The 20,929-nt window shown below is 35.3% G+C and overlaps 1 protein-coding gene across 1 annotated transcript in view; it reads left to right on the plus strand.

Annotated features, from left to right (window-relative positions):
* The window catches only part of SYNE2 (spectrin repeat containing nuclear envelope protein 2), a 235,057-nt gene that overhangs the window by 93,599 nt on the left and 120,529 nt on the right, over window positions 1-20,929 (plus strand). Inside the window, exons 45-52 of the mRNA XM_081049461.1 lie at window positions 361-702; window positions 6,043-6,198; window positions 7,034-7,299; window positions 8,685-10,785; window positions 12,778-13,100; window positions 15,027-15,171; window positions 16,029-16,247; window positions 19,549-19,814. Coding sequence (XP_080905587.1) covers window positions 361-702; window positions 6,043-6,198; window positions 7,034-7,299; window positions 8,685-10,785; window positions 12,778-13,100; window positions 15,027-15,171; window positions 16,029-16,247; window positions 19,549-19,814 — 3,818 coding nt within the window. The remainder of the gene's footprint in view (window positions 1-360; window positions 703-6,042; window positions 6,199-7,033; window positions 7,300-8,684; window positions 10,786-12,777; window positions 13,101-15,026; window positions 15,172-16,028; window positions 16,248-19,548; window positions 19,815-20,929) is intronic.

Here is a 20,929-nt window from a genome sequence, read left to right on the forward strand (position 1 = left end):
TTTTTCCTGTGTTTTGCAAGTAGTAGGCACTTACTGTTTTGATTGTGTAAAAAGGCTGTATCTTGCACTAAATATATATTCAACAAATAGGTATTGATTGCCTCCAATGTCCCAGGAACAGTGTTGTGAGAATTTGTTACTTCTTATAAATTTCTAGTTATAGATAAAATCTGTTTGGGAATTTGATCAGGCATTCTCTGTTGGTTTAAATTTTACCCAAAGTTTCTTTGTGATATGGGTTGATGAATTTTTATACTTCCTACTAATAAAGCAGAATATGTTGTGATTTACAAAAGTCAATAAACTCTTGTGACAGTAGAACAGAGGTACTTCTCGTGACAATCTTTTCTCCACTCACAGGAGCTGGAGAATAGACTCCATTCACAAGATGGCACATTGGAGAAGATTTTAGGTTTAGCAAAATCCGTCAAGCAAAATACATCTTCAGTGGGACAGAAGATTATTAAAGATGATATAAAATCACTTAAACGTAAACACAAAGATTTGGAAAACAGACTTGAGTCTGCTAAGCAGGAGATGGAAAATTACCTCAACAGCATTCTCAAATCAAAAGGCTCAGCAGAAAAGAAAGAAAAGTTTACTCTGCCAGGCAGAGAGAAGCAGTTCACTTCTGATGTACAGGAGTCCACTCAGGACTCAGCTGCTATGGAAGAGTTGCAGGAAGACTGGGAAATAAACAAGGTAAGTGCTTGTGATTGCATCTCTAAGAGAGCGTGTCTGAGAATGAAGAGGTATTGGGCTTTGAAAAGAGGGTCGTGAATCAAGCCTTCTGATTTCATAATTAAACCCTCAATGTGCCGGCTAGTTATGTTGCCCACTTGTAAAAAGGGCTCTTAGAAAATTGTCCAGGATTTCAGTGGTGAAATATTACTTACTGTTCAGTCTGTTAAAATGTCAGTCATCAATTTAGGTTTATTATTCTCTCTGATATGTAATCAGATACAGTTTTTTGGGTCAAGAGTCCAAAGACAAATTAGAAAAGGCAAAGAAAAGAAATGTGCTTTACCCATTTTCTTAGAAAAAATCCACTGTTTGGAAGGATAGGTTCCTTTCTTTTTCTTTATATGTTAACCCTATACTGCAAATGTATTTTTAAATGTTGTCATTTGGTGTGAGAATATCAATGTTCGGGCTCTTAATTTTCCCTGGGGAGAAGAAAGAAGAATATTGTTTTAAGTCTCAACAACCTAATAGGTAGATAGTCCCATGGTTCTTAAAGTGCTTTCTCATAGGTTAGAGATGAAAATGGAAGCGTCACCAACAAAGAACCATCCAGTAAACAATATTTGAAAGGGTCTCCCTGTTAGGCAGCATTTCACAATTCAGGGTCCAGTGGGACAATAGCAAAGGTTGACCATTCAGGTATAAGTTCTCATCAGCTTCTTATGGAATACATAATCAACAGGAATGATGAGCACATGCACTCTTGTCATCTTCCTAGAACAGCCATGCATGGAGGGGAACCAGACAGGGTTTTCTAGAAGTGTGTAAAACAAGGTTAAGTGCTAACGGAACATCTCTCTAGTTCTGAGAAAAGACTTCTTAGAAATCCATAGTGTTAAATATTGCTAAAGAAATACGTGTTAAAGGATTAAGGGCCCATGGGTGGGACTCTAGATGTTGTATGTGTAAAAGAATTTTTAACTGTATAGATAAGGAAAAAAAGAAAAGTACCCAGTGCTTTCTATCCTAATACATGGCATAGCTAAAGAGAGTTGTTTGATAACCTTAGAACTAGCTTCTGAGACCCATTTTGGCTGTGAACTCCCAAAACTCAATAGAGTATATTGAAACCTAAATAAAGATCACAATTCAATAATAAGAATTTTTAAAAATTTATTAAACTTCTACTTAAATATTGAAGGACGAGTTATTGGTAATTTATGATACTTCATTAGAATGATATTTTTTTCAGGATAAACGGAGAGATTTAAGTCTTCAAACAATTCTCACAGGTCTGGATTACAGGAACATTTAATTAATTAATTTACTCTTTTGTAATATGAATCTTTTCTTCTGAATCTGTGCCTCTTATTTTCTGTACTCTAAGTCCTGGCCATATTTACTTTATATAGATAACATTAGACTGTAAGATCAAGAGCAATTTTAAAGTTGAACAACTAGTAAAAAGGATTAAAATATGCATAAATGCAATACAGGTATCATGTGACATACATAAGACAGTATAAATTACTTAAGCAGAAGTTTCAATATAATGAATACGTAGAGCCTATAAAAGCACAATTTACTGAAATATAAATCTAATAAAAAACACTGTGATAGTGAAAATAAGCACTTAATTCATCAAAAATATTTATTGAGACCTCTTTTGTGCTAGCCCTTCTGCCAGAATATGGGGACACAGTTGTCACATTTTAAAATCTAACACTAATTAAATATCTAATTAATGTTTATTTTATATGCCTTTTTGAAGGGACTTTAGTGTGATTATTTTAAATTGTCTCAAGAATTTTTAGGAAGTTTTAATTTTCTTTAATAAATTTCATTTGATCTTCGAGTTGTGTTGAAAGTATGATTGCACTTTTCGAAATTTGCCATTATAGTGTGTATATATTTGAATCCGTGCCAAGAATTTCATGTTACAAGAAATTTATGGGATAGTTTAGATCTGGACATTTCGCTAACTTTTTATTTAATATCAAAAATATTCAGGCAGAGGCTGACTTAGAGGCACAGCATGCAGTTTGCTTGTGATCCAACATCATACTGGATATTTTTACAGGTGTTAATTTATAAGAGGTTTTAAGTATGGAAAAGCAGAACTGTCTTCCATCTGTCCCTTCCTATATAGTTATTGATAATTTATGATAGTACTTTATAAGATGATTTTTAAAGTTTTTTTAATTAATTTTTTAAAAAGTTTTTTATGTAGGTTAAGTGAAGTGCCAAATTAGAACATGATAAAATGTGAGGACTGATCTATCCCTTACGATTTTAGGTGTCCATAAAGTGAAATGGTCCTGTCCTTAAAGAACGTTGATGATAGTCTTTCTCTCACCTCCTATTCTTTTCCAGACAGATCAAGCTCTAAGGAAAGATATGTCATTGAGAACAAGTAACGTGTTGTTGTGGGTTTTTTTTTTAAGTAAATATAATTGGCAATATAATTCAACCAGGCTTTTGATAGAATGGTACTTTCAGCTTTAAATTTATTATTAACTTTGAAAATTCCATTTGTGCTCAGAGGCTCAATATGTACACTTATTACACTGTTTAAAATTTATGCTTTGTCTTAAGTTTATGTTAATCATAGATTTGTTTTTTTCAAAAAGAAATTGAGCAGTGGGAAGGGAAAGACTCAGGTGTTCAGGGGCTTTGTACCTGGAAGGAGCAAGTACAAATCCACACAGAGGGGTCACTTCTACCAATCAGGCCAAAGGGATTCCCACAGTGGAGTTCAAAAAGTCTGATAACTATGAGTTAGTATCAATCAATCCATAACACAAAGGAACACTCTACCACAGAGAAGAGTCCTCGTCACTATAAATGAGACGATTTAGTACACTAAGAAAGTGAGATAATGTGGCAGCCGGGGAGATACTATATAATAATATCTTTAAAAGGGTTAATGATATAAAAGAAGGATTTGAAATCATAAGGAAAGAATGAAATCCTTTGAGAAAAAAGGGAAGATTTGAAAAAGAACCATATGAAATTTCAATAAATAATAGTCATTGAAATTCAGATTTCTCTGGCCAAGTTAAGCAGCATACTTGACACTGCTTGAAGAGAGAGTTAGCTTGAATATGTGATTGAGAAAATGACCCATAATCTAACATAGGGCTATAAAAAGATGGAGAACAGGAAAGAGATTTTGAGACCCACAGGCTTTTGAGGTGGTCTAACACAAATCTGATGAGTTCTAGGAGGAGAGAATAGAGAAAAATAAGTTATGTTCATGCAGACAGCAAACAGTACACAAAGCTAAAATGACTGTATTAGGTTTATGTCTGTCAACATGGATAAACCGCAAAACATACTGCTAAGTAGAAAAAAAGACACATTATAAAATGATGCATACATGATTCCAATTTTATAAGAATTAAAAATACATAAAACAATACTGTGTGAATACTAATGTATATATTAAAAGTATAAAAACATGTTTGTGTGGACTTTAGTGGTTAGTTCTGGGAGAGAAGAGATGAAAAAGGGATGAGGGTTGAGCTTGAAATTATGTTTTTAATATGGAAAATTGTATTACTTATATGTGTTGTGAGTAATGCGTATCTGTTATATTTTGTTCTTTTAAGTATGTTTAGAATACCTTATAATTTAAAATGTTTTAAATAAGCCTGCAAAATCAAAATAAAATATAGTCAAGGGTGATTGAGCACAGGATGGCTGGTTATGAAACAATCTTTCTGGAACCAGTCAGGATGTTGAGTCTGTCTTCCAAACTCTCTGGCATCAGCAAAGGAGTGTTACCTTTTAAACTTGAAATGTTCGTTTGAGGGATTCTGTTGGACTTTCTGCCAAGGTAGAAACATAGCGTTTGGGGTTGGGAAACAAATGGCGTTTGGGGGGTGACTTCACAGTTTTCAGAATGCACTCTCTGACCACTAAAGGCAGATTACAAATGGCACATTACAAATGTTGCTAGTGCTCAAGTCGCTGGTCTGTTAGGTAAGAGAGACCAAGGGCTGTGAATTCTTAGTAGATGATTAGTAATAAGTAAAGGTTTCCTAGAGTCTAGACCTTTAAATCTTGTTCTGTATGTAGAGTGTGGGGATACGGTAAGGAACAGTAACCATCAGGTGGAAAAGAGGCATGTGTCCACCTTGTATTCTGTGGCTTGTGGCAAAGAGCCCCCATTGGCTGATAAAGCCTGTGGTGTGGCACCTCCCCTTTCCTCTCACAGCCTTCCGGGATCTTTCCCCCTGAGATGCTGCCCTCCACACATTTTAACCATAATGAATTGTTGAACTGGAGGAAATTTGCAAAATCATTTCAGTCATTTGCAGCCTTTTTAAAGAAGTGACTTGTGCTAAGTGCCAACTAAGTACTTCAAACCCAGTAACACTGGTCAGTTGAATTTTTTTTTACCAGTTAGTATTGGTGAAGCTCCAAACAGTATCTGTCTTATACATAAACATTTAATTTTAGAATAGTTTCACATTCCTAGAAAAGCTGCAAAGGTAGTACAGAAAGTTCCCATGTATCCCTTACCCATTTTCCCTATTACTATCTAGACAGTGTTTTTAAGACAACAAATTCACCCTTGTCTGGGGATGTGGACACATTCTATCCACAAGCTTGATACCTCAAAGATTTTACTGACTTGAAAGTATAGAGCAGAAATGGTATATCATTTATAAAGTAACCTGAAAACAACAACTAATACCTTAGCAAAATTATGGAAATCTTTGAGAATTACTGACATGGTGCCTGGTACATGTCCACGCTTAACAAATATTTGTTGAAAGAATGAATAAATGAATGCAGCTGCTTTTTCTATCCTATTGAGAACCTCAAGTTCTTATAGTTTTCAGAAAAGTGCAGATTACTCCATAGATAACCTGTTCTGCCTTACCCAGGTTGGACTTACTACTGATTGGCTTAAGGCATAAATCATTCTTAATATGAAATCTTGCTGCTTCCTGCATTTATCCACTTATTATTTTAAACTAACAATTGGTAAAATTGCGTATTATTTGCCCTGCCCTCTGCATCTTAGTGAATACTAAGTATAAACTTTCGAACTTTTCCTTTTTTCATAGCTGTTTTCTTTCTTTGACTACATGGAGTATTCCTCTGTAATTGAGCATTGCTACATCCTATACTATCTTGTCAAAAAAGTTTAATTTTTCTTGAGGTATCAATATTGGCAATAAATATTGTGTGATTGTGTGGAAAAATTATCTTTGGTAGTGCTCAGTGTACTTTTTTAAAAAGTCTTTTATCTGAGTAAATAGACACTGTGATGCTTTCATCAAGAAAAGTAAAAATTCTTTATTTGGAAGGTAGACTGGTTAGCAATTAATCTTTTTATGTTTTCAGAATTCAGCTGTGGAAATGGTTTTGTCAAAACAACTTTCTCTCAATGTTCAAGAAAGCATGAAAAACACTGAAGATGAGCAGAAAGTCAATGAGCTGCAAAATCAACCTTTAGAATTAGATGTTATGTTAAGAAATGAACAATTCAAAGAGATAGAGGTATGGAAATAAACACACTGACGACATGATTGCATCATTTATCCCGTGCAATACAATATATTTTAATTACCAAAAGCTTGCACAGAGTGAAAAGTCTTATTTAACCTTTGCCTGATGATCAGTTTGGTAACTATATAATTATGTACTAATCAGTAAGTTGTATAACTTTCCATTTAAAAAGTGGATGAGTTTAATGAACATTAGTGTTCTTTCTCTCTTTCAAAGTTCCTAAAAACTTACTTATTCAGTAACAAAATTTAAGATTCTGACTTCTCATCATGCCTTTTCTCAGTCATATGTATTCTTCTGATTCTGACAAATTCCTTTTTTTTTTCTAATTATCGATATTATGGGGTACTCTGTTTTTACAGCTGTGGTTACATAGCTGTGTTTATGTATTTATGTACTTATAGCTATGTAATCTAAAAGTACAATACATGGTCATAGTTTTTTAAATGACCCTTACAATTTTAACTAAGTGTATGTAATAGTAAACATGTATCTAAAACATGAAAGGGGGTGATGTATGTAAATAATAAAAATAAGAGAAATCTTTCTTTTGACACTACAGAAACTTTTAACACAATACGGTGATCTAACTGCTATTAAATAATAGATCAATTGTGAGTTTCAGTCTAGATTTTTAACATAATTCTAGTGGAAAAATCTTTTAAATATCAGGATTTAAGTTTCTTTATGTGCAAATGAAATATTTAAAACAAATTGGGGTAGAGTTTGTTATTGGAAGGAATAAGGGCAGGGGAGAAAGAGAGAGAGAGAAAGAGAGAGAGAGAGAGAGAGAGAGAGAATACTGATTTCCTTGACTTCTTTTTAGGAACTACATACCCAACTAGAAGCAAAGAAAGCCGCCATTGAACCACCGGAACAAACTGAATATCTCAACAAAACAGAAACAGATGCCTTGGCTCTCCACAATACGAGGAAGTCAGTGCAGCACTTGGACAATCTGCTTCAGGCACTTATTACTTTGAAGAAAAAGCAAGAAAGCCGATATTGTCTCCTGAAAGCTTTTCAGGAACACCTCGCTGCAGTTGAATCCTCGATGAAAGCCTTGTTGACAGAAAAGGAAAGTCTAAAAGTGTAAGTGTAAGAATTTAGAACTTGCATTCATTTTAGTCAAGCACATTTTATTCAACCACTACTTTGAACAAGCCCAAGGTTGGAAGAGTTTATACTGTAAACAGTATTATGGTTTTAATACTACAGTATGGAAATTAATTCCATATGTAAGACATTGAAGAAAACTCTGGTTTCATACAAAAAAATGTATATTATATTAATTTTACAATTAAATTGTATTATTTTAAAAATTAATTTGTCAAAACAGTTAATTCACACTATATCTACGAAACAGGTTTAAGTTCTGTGGAACTTTTTTTTTTTTTAATTAATTGGGGAATGTTGGGGAACAGTGTGTTTCTCCAGGGCCCATCAGCTCCAAGTCGTTGTCCTTCAATTTAGTTGTGGAGGGCACAGCTCAGCTACAAGTCCAGTCGCTGTTTTCAATCCTAGTTTCAGGGAGCACAGCCCACTATCCCATGAGAGAATTGAACTGGCAACCTTGTTAAGAGCTCGCGCTCTAACCAAGTGAGCCATCCGGCTGCCTGCCCCCTCGGCAGCTCAGGGGCAGCTTGTTGTCGTCAATCTAGTTGTGGAGGGCCCAGCTCACCGGCCTATTTGGGAATTAAACTGGCAACCTTGTGGTTCAGAGCTCGAGCTCTAACCAACTGAGTCATCCAGCCACCCCTGTGGAATTCTTTTTTGTCAAGAATTTATTCTAAACTATGGGGGTGGAGATAAACATTTATATATGCAATTGGTTATAAGCAACGTAATTGGTTTAAATAGTTTGGAATATATTTAATGTGTATGTATCACAACGGTTTCTTTTAAAATGATGTACTCCTTTTGGCTTTGAAAATGATGGCAAATGGTGATAGTCGTAATGTGTAAACATTTTCTTCTTAATAAAAAGGTTTGTTTTAGACTTATGTATAAATGGGGTTTTGTTTCAGTGATACCCCATGAGAAAACTTTTATATTCAAAAGATCAGCCTGATGATTTATACCTTTTTAGTCAATGTCTTTATCATTAATATTGGAAAGAAGATAACGAAGAGGTTGGCTGTTGACTAACTTCTCTTAGTCCTACACTAACATTTGTGCAAGTACTTTACTGGTTACTGTGTAGTTTTACATACACTGTTCCTTCACTCTTCACTCCTTTCCCGTGGTTCTGAATTTTTATGATCCTCATTTTGTAGGTGAGCCCTCTACATTGTCACAAACTAATTGAAAATCACAGTAAGCAAGATTCTGATTTTATCTTAAGGACAGAATGCTCTTAGAGACAACTTAATCTACTCTTACATGAATTCAAAGCAGAATTAATTTCTTTTAATGACATCTGACCTGTGTTGATACATAACAAATATTAACAAGCTCCATTTTTCTTCTTTTTCTAGGGGACCACTGGATAGTGCAGCCTATCTGACCAAAATTCAGAAATTGCTGGCATCAATAGAAAAAGAAAAAGATTCTTTAAGCAAGATGAAAATTGAATGGGAAAATTTATCAAATTCCCTGACTGACATGGATAAGAAGTTGTTGGAAAGCCAGATCAAGCAACTTGACCACGGGTGGGAACAAGTGGAACAACTGGTTCAAAAGAAGTATTCTCAGCAAGCAGAGGAGCATGAGGAGTTTACGTTTTTCATGACTAGCATCCAAGACCTTGACGTTTCCCTGCAGCAGCAGCAGCAGTGTCTCCAGTTAAGACTGAGCTCTCCAGAAGGGCAGGAAGGGAACCCAAGTGTGGTTGCCTTGGCCACTGAACTCCAGGCTGTCGAGCATAGGTTTTCTATTTTAAAGGGGCGGGCTGAACTTCAGATGAAGAGGATTTGGGGAGAAAATGAAAAGAAGATTTTGGAAGCTGCAATAAATAATTTGCAGAAGAAGTTGGAAGCATTGGAGTCATTAAACACAGGGGTAGAAAATCAGATCAAGAAGTGTGAAATAAGGAACAAGGTGAAAGAGAATCTCTTATGGGTCAAGAATCTGCTAGGGGAACTCACTCCTACCATTTCCCTTCTCCCAGACGACATTCTTGCCCAGATCAGAAAGTGCAAAGTGACACATGATGGCATTCTGGATAAGCAGCAGGCTGTGGAGTCATTGGTTAAAGAGGTCAAAGAAAATATTCCCAACCTTACAGCACATGAGAGTGAAGATTTAAATAACCTCCTACAGGACTTACAAAATCAATGCCAAATGCTCATTTTAAAATCAACTCAAAGATCACAGCTGTTAGAATTTAAATTGGAAGAAAGAAGCAAGTTTGTTGCAGCAATAGGGAAGGTTCAGCTTTCACTCCAAGGAAATGAAACACTGACAATTCCCAAAATGGAAACAACCTCCACAGAGGCTGAACTAGAACAGCAGCATGTCATTTTGAGGACTTCTCAGAAGGAATTGCAAGAAATTGAGAGTGTAATCTCAACACATCTTCAGGAACTAACAAACATTTGCAAGGATCTAAGTGTGTTTGAAAGGTTATTTCTGGATGATCAATTGAAAAATCTTAAGACTAGAGCCAACAGAACACAAAGATTCATTCAGAATAAATGTAATGAAGTAGAACACAAGATAAATTTTTCCAGAAAATTCCATGAACAAACATCCATGCTTCAGAAGGAACTTGATAATATACAGCACAGCGAACTGCTGCAAAATCAAGACATAAATGAGGACGTTAAAGAGGAGTTCTATAGTCTTAAAGACCAACTCGCTGGAATTCAGTCTAGCATCCTACAAGTATTGAAACTCAAAGAAGTGTTTGACTATATGGGACTCAACTGGGATTGTTCCCCACTGGACCAATTACAATCCCAAGTATTTGAAAAAGAAAAGGAACTTGAAGAAAAAATTAAGCAGTTGGACACATTTATGGCAGAATATGGCAAATATCAAGCATCACTAAGTAAACTGAGAGCAATGGATCTGCAAATTAAGAACAGGGCTGAAGCAGTACTAAAAGCCCCTAACACTTCACCAGAAAGCAGTCTGCTCAGTGCTCAAATTTTGAATCAGAGAATCGAGAAAGCCATGTGCTTGTATTATGAGATAATAAAGACATTAAGTGAAAATAAGGCCTTTGGTGACTCATTCAAAGAGAAAGAAATACTACAAATAAAGCGGTATGCAGAAGAAAATGATAAATTACACAAGGTTCTGCAAAACATAGTACTAGAATCCCCACCAAAAGAAATGGATGAAAAGGATTTTCAGGACAAACTAGAAAATTCCTTACATGTGTTGAACCAGATAAAATCTCAGTTACAGCAGCCTTTACTTATAAATTTGAAAGCTGAACATATTCAACATGAAATGGATAATTGTGAAGCATTTCAAGAACAAGTTCAGGCAGAAATGTATGGTGTTAAAGCTGTAACTGTCACTAAGAAGCAAAAAGAAGAAAACTCTTCTGAAGCTAGTGATGTGGAGATAAAATTATGTGACATTGAAGACCTTCACATGCAGCTTAATACAAGCATTGATTTGCGCACAGTAAGTTTTTGAAAGTTTTAAGTCATTAATGCATCTATTTTTATTTCAAGGATTTTATGTTTTGCTGTAATTACCTAGTATCTGCACTTCTCAAGGAAGGTACTACCGGTTCTGCAGGAAAATTCTCCATAGGAGAATAGCCATTTAAAAAATTGCTAAGGCCCATTTATAATCCCAATTCATTCTACATCTAAACATGGTGCTAAAACTAAATAAACTAAATAAATAGGTTGGAAAAAGACGAGTTTGACACCTGGTTTCCATATCCCTTTTAGCATCTGTTGAGCTTAGAACAAAGTTGTTTTTGTTTTTTAGAACTAGTAGGACAAAATGGAAGAAATATGGTGTCCAGCAAAGAACACCGAATAATAACTGACATTTACTTAAAACTTACAATGTCTAGGAACTTTGCTGACATTTTACCTTTAATCATCTCAGTAACGCAATGAGGTGAGTGCTATCATTAATAAGAAAATTGAAGTTCAGAAACATCCACAGTTTTCTCAGGCTGTGCAACAGTAACAGTCTGATTTTAGAGCAAGGGTCATCAAATTAAGGCCCAAGGGCCAAATCTGCCATAGCGCCTGATTTTGTAAATAAAGTTTTATTGGAACACAGCCCTGCCCCATTCTTTTGAGGCTTGTCTGTGGCTGCTTCCGTGCTACAACCAAAGGATTGAGTGGTTGTTACAGTCCAGATGCTTGTTCAATATTTAATCTGACCATTTACAGGTAAAGTTTACTGACCTCTATCGCAGAGCAAAGCCAACATACTCCCCCTTTTCCTGCAATTAGAGCAGATATCTTAGGCTGCATTGGAACACACTGTGCTTAACAGATAGAATGCCTTTCACTGTGTTTTCACAATTGTCACATTAAATTTATAGAATGGGGAAATTAACTCCCTTCTTTAATTCAAAGAGTTATTAAATAATACTATATTTGCAATATTTTGGTAGGTCTAAATGCTATAGAAATGTAAAGCCATTTTATGAATCCTAATGTGTTCTTTAAATTGATACTTAACAAATATTGAGCAAATTGAGTACTTGCCCACTTTTTTTATTGAGGTATAAATGACATATAACTTTGTATTAGTTTCATGTGTACAACATGATTCTATCAATGTTTATATATATTGCACAATGATCACAAGTCTAGTTAACATCCATCACCATACAGAGTTATAGAATTTTTTTTCTCGTGATGAAAACTTTTAAAACCTACTCTCTAAGCAACTTTCAGATATACAGTAGAGTGTTATTAACTGTAGTCACCATGGTTTACGTTCCATGCCCATGACTTACGTATTTTATAACTGGAAATTTGTAGCTTTTCACTCATTTCACCCTCTTCACTCATTTCACCACCCCACCCCCACCCCCATCTCTGGCAACTACCCATCTGTCCTCTGTCTCCTTCTCTACTTGATTTTAATATAGTTTCCAGAAGCAATGTACATAATTCCCAAAATAATATGATTTGAATTGGACCTAAGTTATTTCAACTATTTGTCATTTCAATGAGAAGACTGAAGTCTAGAGGCATTAAGGGATGTGCTCAAAACTAAAGTTAGTGGCAGAGCCATTAATTTAAAAACACAAACGGTCTAGGGGTTTTCATCTTTTTTCACAAATGTTGATTAAGCCTTACATCACATTACACTGATTAAGCCATACATTAAATATGTTCAGTTATTTTATTTAATGCATGGTCTAATAAAGAGTTCTAGAGCAGGAACATAGGTCATTAGACATGATTCATGATATGTATTGTTGAATATAGATTTGATTTTCTAGCAAATCTGGAAATAATTTTTCTTTATGCAAACAAAATATTATTCATATTAAAACACCAGTCTAACTAAAAGTATGAGATGCTAACTCTTATCATACCCAGAAACATACTATGAATGCACCACAAAAATTCAGGAATGACAATAATCCCAAACGTTTGACAGTTTTGTCACAGCATTTAATCTCCTATTCACCAGAATGTCTTGAACGGCGCTTATGAAAATATGACATGCTATCATGAGGCCATCACCAGGGCGATGGGGATTGTCACTGCCCTTGAAGCCATCATTGCATCCCATAGAGTAGACCTGGATAATCCCGAACAATCACTGGAGATGCCTCGCTGGAAACAAGAGGAATTGGAATCTGCAATAGCAGACATCCAGGACCTCACCGAGAAATTGGGAACCATATCCAGCCCTGAAGCCAAACTCCAACTTCAGTGTACTTTACAGGAATTAGTTTCAAAGAACTCAGCCCTGAGGGAGGCAGCCAAAGTAAAGGAAGCTGAAATAGAAAGGTAGGTACTTCCTTCTTAAGGTAATGCGTTAAAAACATAAAATATAGATTTGTTTATAATCAATATGTACACATTAGAAATAATTTGCAAAATGTGGAAAAGTAAAAAATAATTCACTAAGAAAAACCATAGCAAATCATTTATTATATTTATTTCTTATTTAATATTGAGTACATGCAGCAGAATGTTTTTTTTGTTTTTTATAACTATAACTCTGTACCTGATAATCCCCTTCAAGCAGAATGTTAATAAAAGTCTGCATGTGGTATAAAGAATAATGATCAACAGTCTTCTATCCAAAGGTTCAAAGATAAACATAAGTTTTGAATTTTCTTGTGTGCTCCTTCCTTCTTCTCTCAGAAGTAATTATTATCCTAAATATTTTATGTGCTTTTAAAAATATTTTCACTGTGTGTTTGTGTTGCATTTTTATGTTGTGTATTTTCTATGACTTTATTTTTTTCAAACTCATCATTATGATTCTGAAATTTATTCATGTTCTTATCTGTAGTAAAATTCAGTCACCCAGCTGTTGGTAGACATTTGGGTTGTTTCTACTTTTTACATTCATAAACAGTTCTACTAGGAACATTTTTAAATGCAAAAGCCTCCCTAGGACTGTGGTTGCCGGATCAAAAAGTACGCACACCTTAAATTTTAAATTCCAAATGATTTTACCCATTTTTACTGAAACCAGAAGCATATTAGTTTTCCAACTGTCCCTTATTCTTGCCAACATTTGATGTGGAAGTGATATTTCATTGTGCTTTTAATTTGCTTCTCTATTACTGCTAATGAATTTGAGTCCCCTTTTTGAGTATTTCTTGGTTCATATTTCCTCTTCTGAAAAATACCTGTTAAAGCCTTTACCCAATTTTCATTGGGTTGTCCATCTTTTTCTTATTGATTCGTAGGGATTTATTCTATGTTTTGGAGGTTGATCCTTTGTAGTTATGTGTGTTACACATATCTTTACAGAAGGGCATCCTATTAACACCCATACTGGGATGAGCACCAGGCTTTATCCTCTGCCCCAGTATTATAGGACAAGGTCAATAAAACTGAAACTCGGGTAAATAACCCTCAAAATGAAAAACGGTCCTAAAACTTATTTTATTTCTCTGTATTTCCAGTTTTACTTAGTTTGGGGCCTCTGAATATTTCTTAATTCCTTGCCAGTTTATTACTGTGTTTTAAGAATTAAAAAAAAATACTTGATATTGAATTTTTAATTGATTTCAGTGGGGGATTTAGGCTCTATATGTTTTGTATACATAACTGTATTCATAGTGTTTTTAAATATATCAGAACATTACACTATATAAAATATATACTGCCTTTTCCTTTACTTGTTTCTATAACATGAGCTCTTTTTCTTTATTGTAACAAAAACTCCATAAAAGTAATTGCTATATAGTATTTTATAAAATGGATTGTTATAATTTATTCAGCCATATCTTTTGTTGTACATAAAGTGTTTCAATTTTGCATTTTAATAGTCTAATATGTAAAATATGCAAGGTTTTATCAGTTTTAGGATAAATTCCATATACTGTGTTAGGATTAATTCCATACAATAAATTGCAAAAGTTGAATTAATGAGTCAAAAGATATTAACATTTTTAAGACTAAATTGTTTTCTACAAGAATTATACCAATTTACACCTCAATAGCAAGGTTAAAGAATGCAGTTTTCCAACTTAGGTGTTTTGAGAATAGTTTTATCTGCCTGCTGAAGTTCGCAGTAAAAGTCCTATGCAGGTCCCTGTAAGGAGGGGGTAATCAATAAAATTTCATTGAAATACACTGAATAGCAAAAAGAATTGTAGTCTGGTTTTTATTTACGTGTTCAGAATTCATTCTGGGAATTTCAGAAGTTTTGCACTAAATAAAAGTTAATATCACTTTTTTTTTCTAACTCACTAGGTGTCTCGAGCATTACAAATGCTATAGAGAAATTAAAGAGGAACTTGTTACTAACCTCGTACACATGGAAGCAGTTCTTGGGCAGTCCATGTCCCCATTGCCAGTATCTTACAAAGAAGCTTTGGAACGCTTGGAGCAGAGCAAGGTAATAGTATTTGCTAATCTCCAGTAAGAGTGTGCAAAAACAAGGGCAGAAAGCAGGTGGAGGCAGCAGAGGATGGTTATGTTGGCTCTGTTATGATGCACAGAAATCTTCAGCCTGAGTTGTACACTCAAGAAAATTCATGAAACCAAAAGCCAAGGGGAAACGTGAAGCAATGGTTCTGAGAGATTTGATCAGTCAGGTTCACAGGACAGTCCTCACCCCAGTAGCATGCTGTCCTATTGGTCACTCTTTTGAAAGCTTTACTTTTCATATTATTTTGTTGTCTGTTGTTGGATCAATGACAAAGAATTTATTGCAACTATCCTCAGTGCTGAAATTCTGGTTACTTCTTATACTCTATTACCAAGCAATTTTAGTTTTTGCTTGTTTTCATCTGTTAGAATCTATGGTATTATGTTATTGGGATTTGGATGAGAACATTTTAAATCGTCTCTGCTTAACATCTACTCCAGAATAAACACAACAACGAAAAAACCTAAAGAATGCCTCAGAAGTTGATAACAACATTATGCAAATTAACTACCTAGTGAAATATGAGACTTACATTAAAAGAACAAAGTAAATTTCTGGATATTTACCTTTGAAAACACATCCTTACTTGGAAAAAAATGGTTTATGGCTCAGTGTTAGTCTCCATAGTTCCAAATTCATGTACAAAACAATAATACACAGATAATTCTTATTTGTCTCATATTGGCTTCCGGAAGGACTGAAAAATGGGTCATGTAATACTTCTGGATGATTTAAAATCATTAATTGTTCGATATTTAAAATAGTTTATAACTTGCAGAAAAATTAATAGACATTCTGTCCCTCCTATTACTTTTCTTCTTAAGGTCTTGGTGTCAAATCTTATATCAACCAAAGAAGAGTTAATGAAACTACGACGGGTCCTCAGACACCTGAGACCCACTTGCACAGATAATGATGGCATATGTCTGCTCAGAACCATCTCGACTCTGTGGGACAAATGGCTGAGTTTGCTGGAAGCTGCTAAAGAATGGGAGACGTGGTGTGAAGAACTGAAGCAGGAGTGGAAATTTGTCAGTGAAGAAGTAAGTGCTTCATTTTCAGCAGTCCAACCGTACAGTATTGTATTGAATCGTCTCTGTCATGCTATATGCCCATTTGCAATTATTTTTTTATTAACTCGTAGCCCATTTATTTAGAACGCTTAATTTTTCATACAAGCTTTTGACAGTATCTGCTAACAAAATGTGTTTCTTAAAGAATAACAAAATGTCCTCATGTAATAACGAAAACAACTACTAACACTTAACGGGTACTTATTGAGCATGTGTCAGGCATAGTTCTAAGGTCTTTACATGTATTATCATTTATCTTTGCAAGAATCCTATGAAGTAGATGTTTTTATAATTCTCATTTTATAGGTAAGGAAGGTGAGACTGAGTAACTTGCCCAAATTCACACGTGAGTGGTAGAACAGGATTCAAAATTAGACTCTGGTGTTTAACCAATAAACTGGCAACTTAAATGATATTTACACATACCAAATTGATGTAAAATTTTAAAATAGCTTTTACCCATTCAATAAAATTGTAACATCTAAAGACCTGTATGTATAAGATCCTGTTAGCATAATTGGTGAATTTATATGTGACATAATGGATTTCTGTTTTTAAAATGTCGGTAGTTATACAATAATCCAGTATCTTCAGGGTATAAAGGTTTTACATAAGTAGATTTTTCGAAAACTTAAATGCTCTGTTTACATTGATAAATTAAGAAAGAAATTTATATTTTGATTTACTATACCCCCCACTCCCTTAAAATCTTACCTCTGTGTTTTCTGAAACAGAATCTGCTTGATATAATTACTCATTTCTGGTTACTCAGAATCATCATTGTATGCTATGCTTCAGTAATCATGTGCTAGAATAAAGTCATATACTCCAAGATAAAGCTGGCTTCTTTCCCTTGTACCAAAAGTCCAAAATGTCTTTCTGTATTAGTTCTTATTTCTGCTGGTTACAGGTTTTTCAGTCTCCTTCACTGTGTTTACTTATGGTGCAACTAGGGTTTCTTCTCCCTGTCTAGATTCTACTTTATAATTGGTTGCCAACCTAAGTTTTGTTAGAATTCTGTGACCAAGGAAAATCATTCAGGGGCTGCAAAGTCTCTTCTATGTGAAAAGGTGAAGGCATAATCTTTGTGGCAACTATTTTACTGATTTGGGGGCTGTCTGTAGCCTTTCTGGTATAAAGTTTGTTGAGTTTTTATAAGCACATACAGTCACATGACCACCAACAAAATCAAGATTTAAAACATTTTCATCACGTCCAAAAGTTCCCTTATGCCCCTTCATAGACATCCCCTTCCATCACCTCCAGCCCGTGGCAACCATTAATCGGTTTTGCCATTTCCAGAATGTCATAGAAATGGACTCAGATTGTTTGTGGCCTTCTGCTCTGGTCTCTTTCCACTAAGCATAATGCACGTGAGATTCATTCATGCTGCTGCACGTATCAGTAGTTCATTTCTTTTTATTCCTGGGTGATAAATAGTCTACTGGGCACAGACATCACAGTTCGTTTATCCATTCACAAGTTGAAGAATTACTTGGCTTTTGAGTAAAATTATTGTCCTAATGAAAATTATTCTTTGCCCCCGTGTTCCCCTCCTTAATCACTTCCCATCTCACAGCGGACAGCAGAGCTTAAGACAGGGCCTTGGAGGCAGGTGGTTTATTTTGGAAAGTGATCCTAGGGAACAGAACTTGAGAACTAGGACAACTGAGACAGGAAAGGTCAGAGCCTTTGGTTGCTCTACGCTTATTGGGTCCCGATTGCTGCGGTTGCCCATTTATGGTTATCACTGGGCACAGAAGCACCCAGTCCTGGATTGGGAGATGTCCTGGATTACAGACATAGTTCTTTCAAGCTGGATTCACGCTAGAAACCCTAGATGTACAGTTACCTCTGTCAGTGTAGCAATTCCTTTCTTTGCATGCTGTTTCTTGGGCGAGGGGGCTACAAAATAACCCAGTGTAAAGTTTATCTCAATCCCGGTTGGGGGAAAAAAAAAAAGCCTGGATTTCTAATCCAACTGAATTTAGGTTTGAGGGGATGCTAAGCACAAATTCCATAACTGGGTCTCAGAGAGACGCTGTCTACACCCGCACCCAGGTATTCTAGAGATTGGGACTCAACTGGATTTATAGCCTAAGTAGCAGGGCAGCTTCTACCAGAGCCCACCCAGCTGCAGTGCCTCTTTTTCTCCAGGCCCGCCTCAACTTTGGCAATGTTCTGATAAATGGATCTGAGCAATATTTCCAAGTATATCCTGCCTCGAAAATCCCATAGGTCCATCCAGTGCTGTGCCTCTTTCTTAGCAGTAGAGGTACAAGATTGAACAACCAGATCTTTATCTTATAGAGGTTCTAGCATGCCCCACACCATTGGGCCCCTAGAAACTTAATTGATGCTGAAATTCCTAAATTTTCTTAGGTTTTACTTCCCACCCTCTGGCATCTAAGTTTTTGTTCATCATTTTGATTAGCATGACATCATAAATGTAGTTGACCAGAGGTGTGATATTCTGCATTGTCAAGGTGGCAAGATGCCTGACTCATTGGAACATAGAGGAGGAGAGTTAACAATTCTGGGGCAGAATGTGATAAATGGGCTGTGCTGCGGAGGTGAGGGCCAGAGGGCTTGAGGAGACGCAGAAAAGGGATCTGATTTTCTATGTCTTCATTCTGAGTTCAGGGCTGAGAGAACTCCAGTTTCCAAGGATGTAATGTATTAAGTAATGTTTTTCTGGGTTCTGCACATAACTGTCAATAAATACATGATTAGTTCAGTAATTCGGGCTGCTTTCCTTTTGGTGTAGCTGTCAGGGGTAATGAGGAGATACTGGACTTACTTACTTTTTTGAGAGTATAGGGATTGGATGTGGGGAAAAAAGACTCAGAAAAATTATCTAGTAGTTGCCCAACCTCTTATACTTAGTAGATGCAGTTTGGTGGAGCTCATTCTACCTACCTTATGGGTGTCTCAGGGGAAATAATTGCTTTATGCAACTGAAATCTGAAGAAAAAAAATTATTTATGAAAACGTTCAACAGCATTTACTTCAGTTCATAATGACAATACTTCCTTTTAATCGCACATCTTCATAATCCATAGCTGGGAACTATGGGATTCTGATAGTGGAGTTATAATAGTCCCAGATATAAAAAGACATATATATTACTTTGAAATAGGATATGGCATCAAGAGCTCTTTGAAGAGCCAATACACAAACGTTATGGTTGCCAAGATAGGTTTCCAGTCCTGAAATGGTAAGAGTATATTTTACTTATTTTAGCTCTCTTTTTTTTTGTTCGTGGAATTAGATTGAACGAGAAGCAATTATTTTAGATAACCTTCAAGAAGAACTCCCTGAAATTTCCAAAACAAAAGAGGCAGCCACCACAGAGGAACTCTCTGAGCTCCTAGACTGTTTAAGCCATTATGAAGAGAGCGTGGAGAAGCAGCATCTGCTGTTGACCCTGCTTCTTCAGCGTGTGGAAAGCATCCAGAATGCTCCTAAAAGTGCCGGGGCTGTGGACACGGTTCCAGCAGTTCAAGAGATTACAGCCATGCAAGAACGATGCGATACGTAAGATTTCTGAAAAACTATTAAGGAAACGTACTTGACAACTCAGGTTTAAAATTGAGAAAATACTGAATTTCAAGAACAAAGAAATATTATAGAATAATCACAAATGATATGACAGAGTTGAGTTGAGTCAACACTGATAGTTGTAAAAGGGATGAAAAGCTTAACAATGGTAATTAAAACAAGCACATGTTCTTCATGTTAGTATTGTGGAGGGGGAATACACTTCAATTTCTTTTTCTGTTTGCTTTTTTCTAATTTAGTAATACATACGTATTATAGGAAGTTTAGAGAGTGAAGAAAATTATAGGTTAATATAAAACCCAACTTTAATTTTACCCCTCAACAGCAACCACTGCCAGTCACTTTTTTCTTCATCTTTTTTTACTATGATTATATTTTAAAGCAAATTGTTAACAAAGTAAATATACTGTTTCATGTTCTACTGAATCATTTATAAGCATATCATGTTTATTTTCCTATTTCATTAAGTACTCCTTAAAACATAGCTGTGTAGTATTTTACAATGTGGATATACCATAACTTACTGAACAGCCCCTAATATAGAACCTTTAACTATATGAAAAAATTTTTATTTTTATAAAAACACTGCAGTGAATATTCTTAGGCCAGTATCTCTATCTGCATCTGGGGTTAATTCATTGAGAAAGATACTGAGAAGCAGAATCATTGGGTTAAAGGATATAATAAATTTAAAGCTAGAGATACCAAATAACTCTCAGGAAAGATTTTACCCATGTAAACTACTAACGTGGTGGTTACATCCACAATAAATGGGGTCAGCTGAGATAAACGGGGTTGTCTATCCCCAAGAACCCACTCATGTCTCCATTCACACCTCTAAGTTACGTTCAGTGGAACTCAAAGGTTCCATGGAGAAAAAGAGAATAGAGTTGGCAAATGTTATGTAAAGTGTGAAAAGAGGATATGTGGGGATGAAATTTTGGAGAGGTTTTTAATTGAACGATAGAATTTGATATATGTTTCTATATGCAGTGCATGCATCATTGAAACTGGTGCTTTTCTCTCAGAAAAGATATCATTTGTGAGCTATGCAGATATATTAATTGCTAAAATAAAACTATTTCAGAGAA

Source organism: Rhinolophus hipposideros (assembly GCF_964194185.1).
Source record: "Rhinolophus hipposideros genome assembly, chromosome: 5".
NCBI lineage: Eukaryota > Metazoa > Chordata > Mammalia > Chiroptera > Rhinolophidae > Rhinolophus > Rhinolophus hipposideros.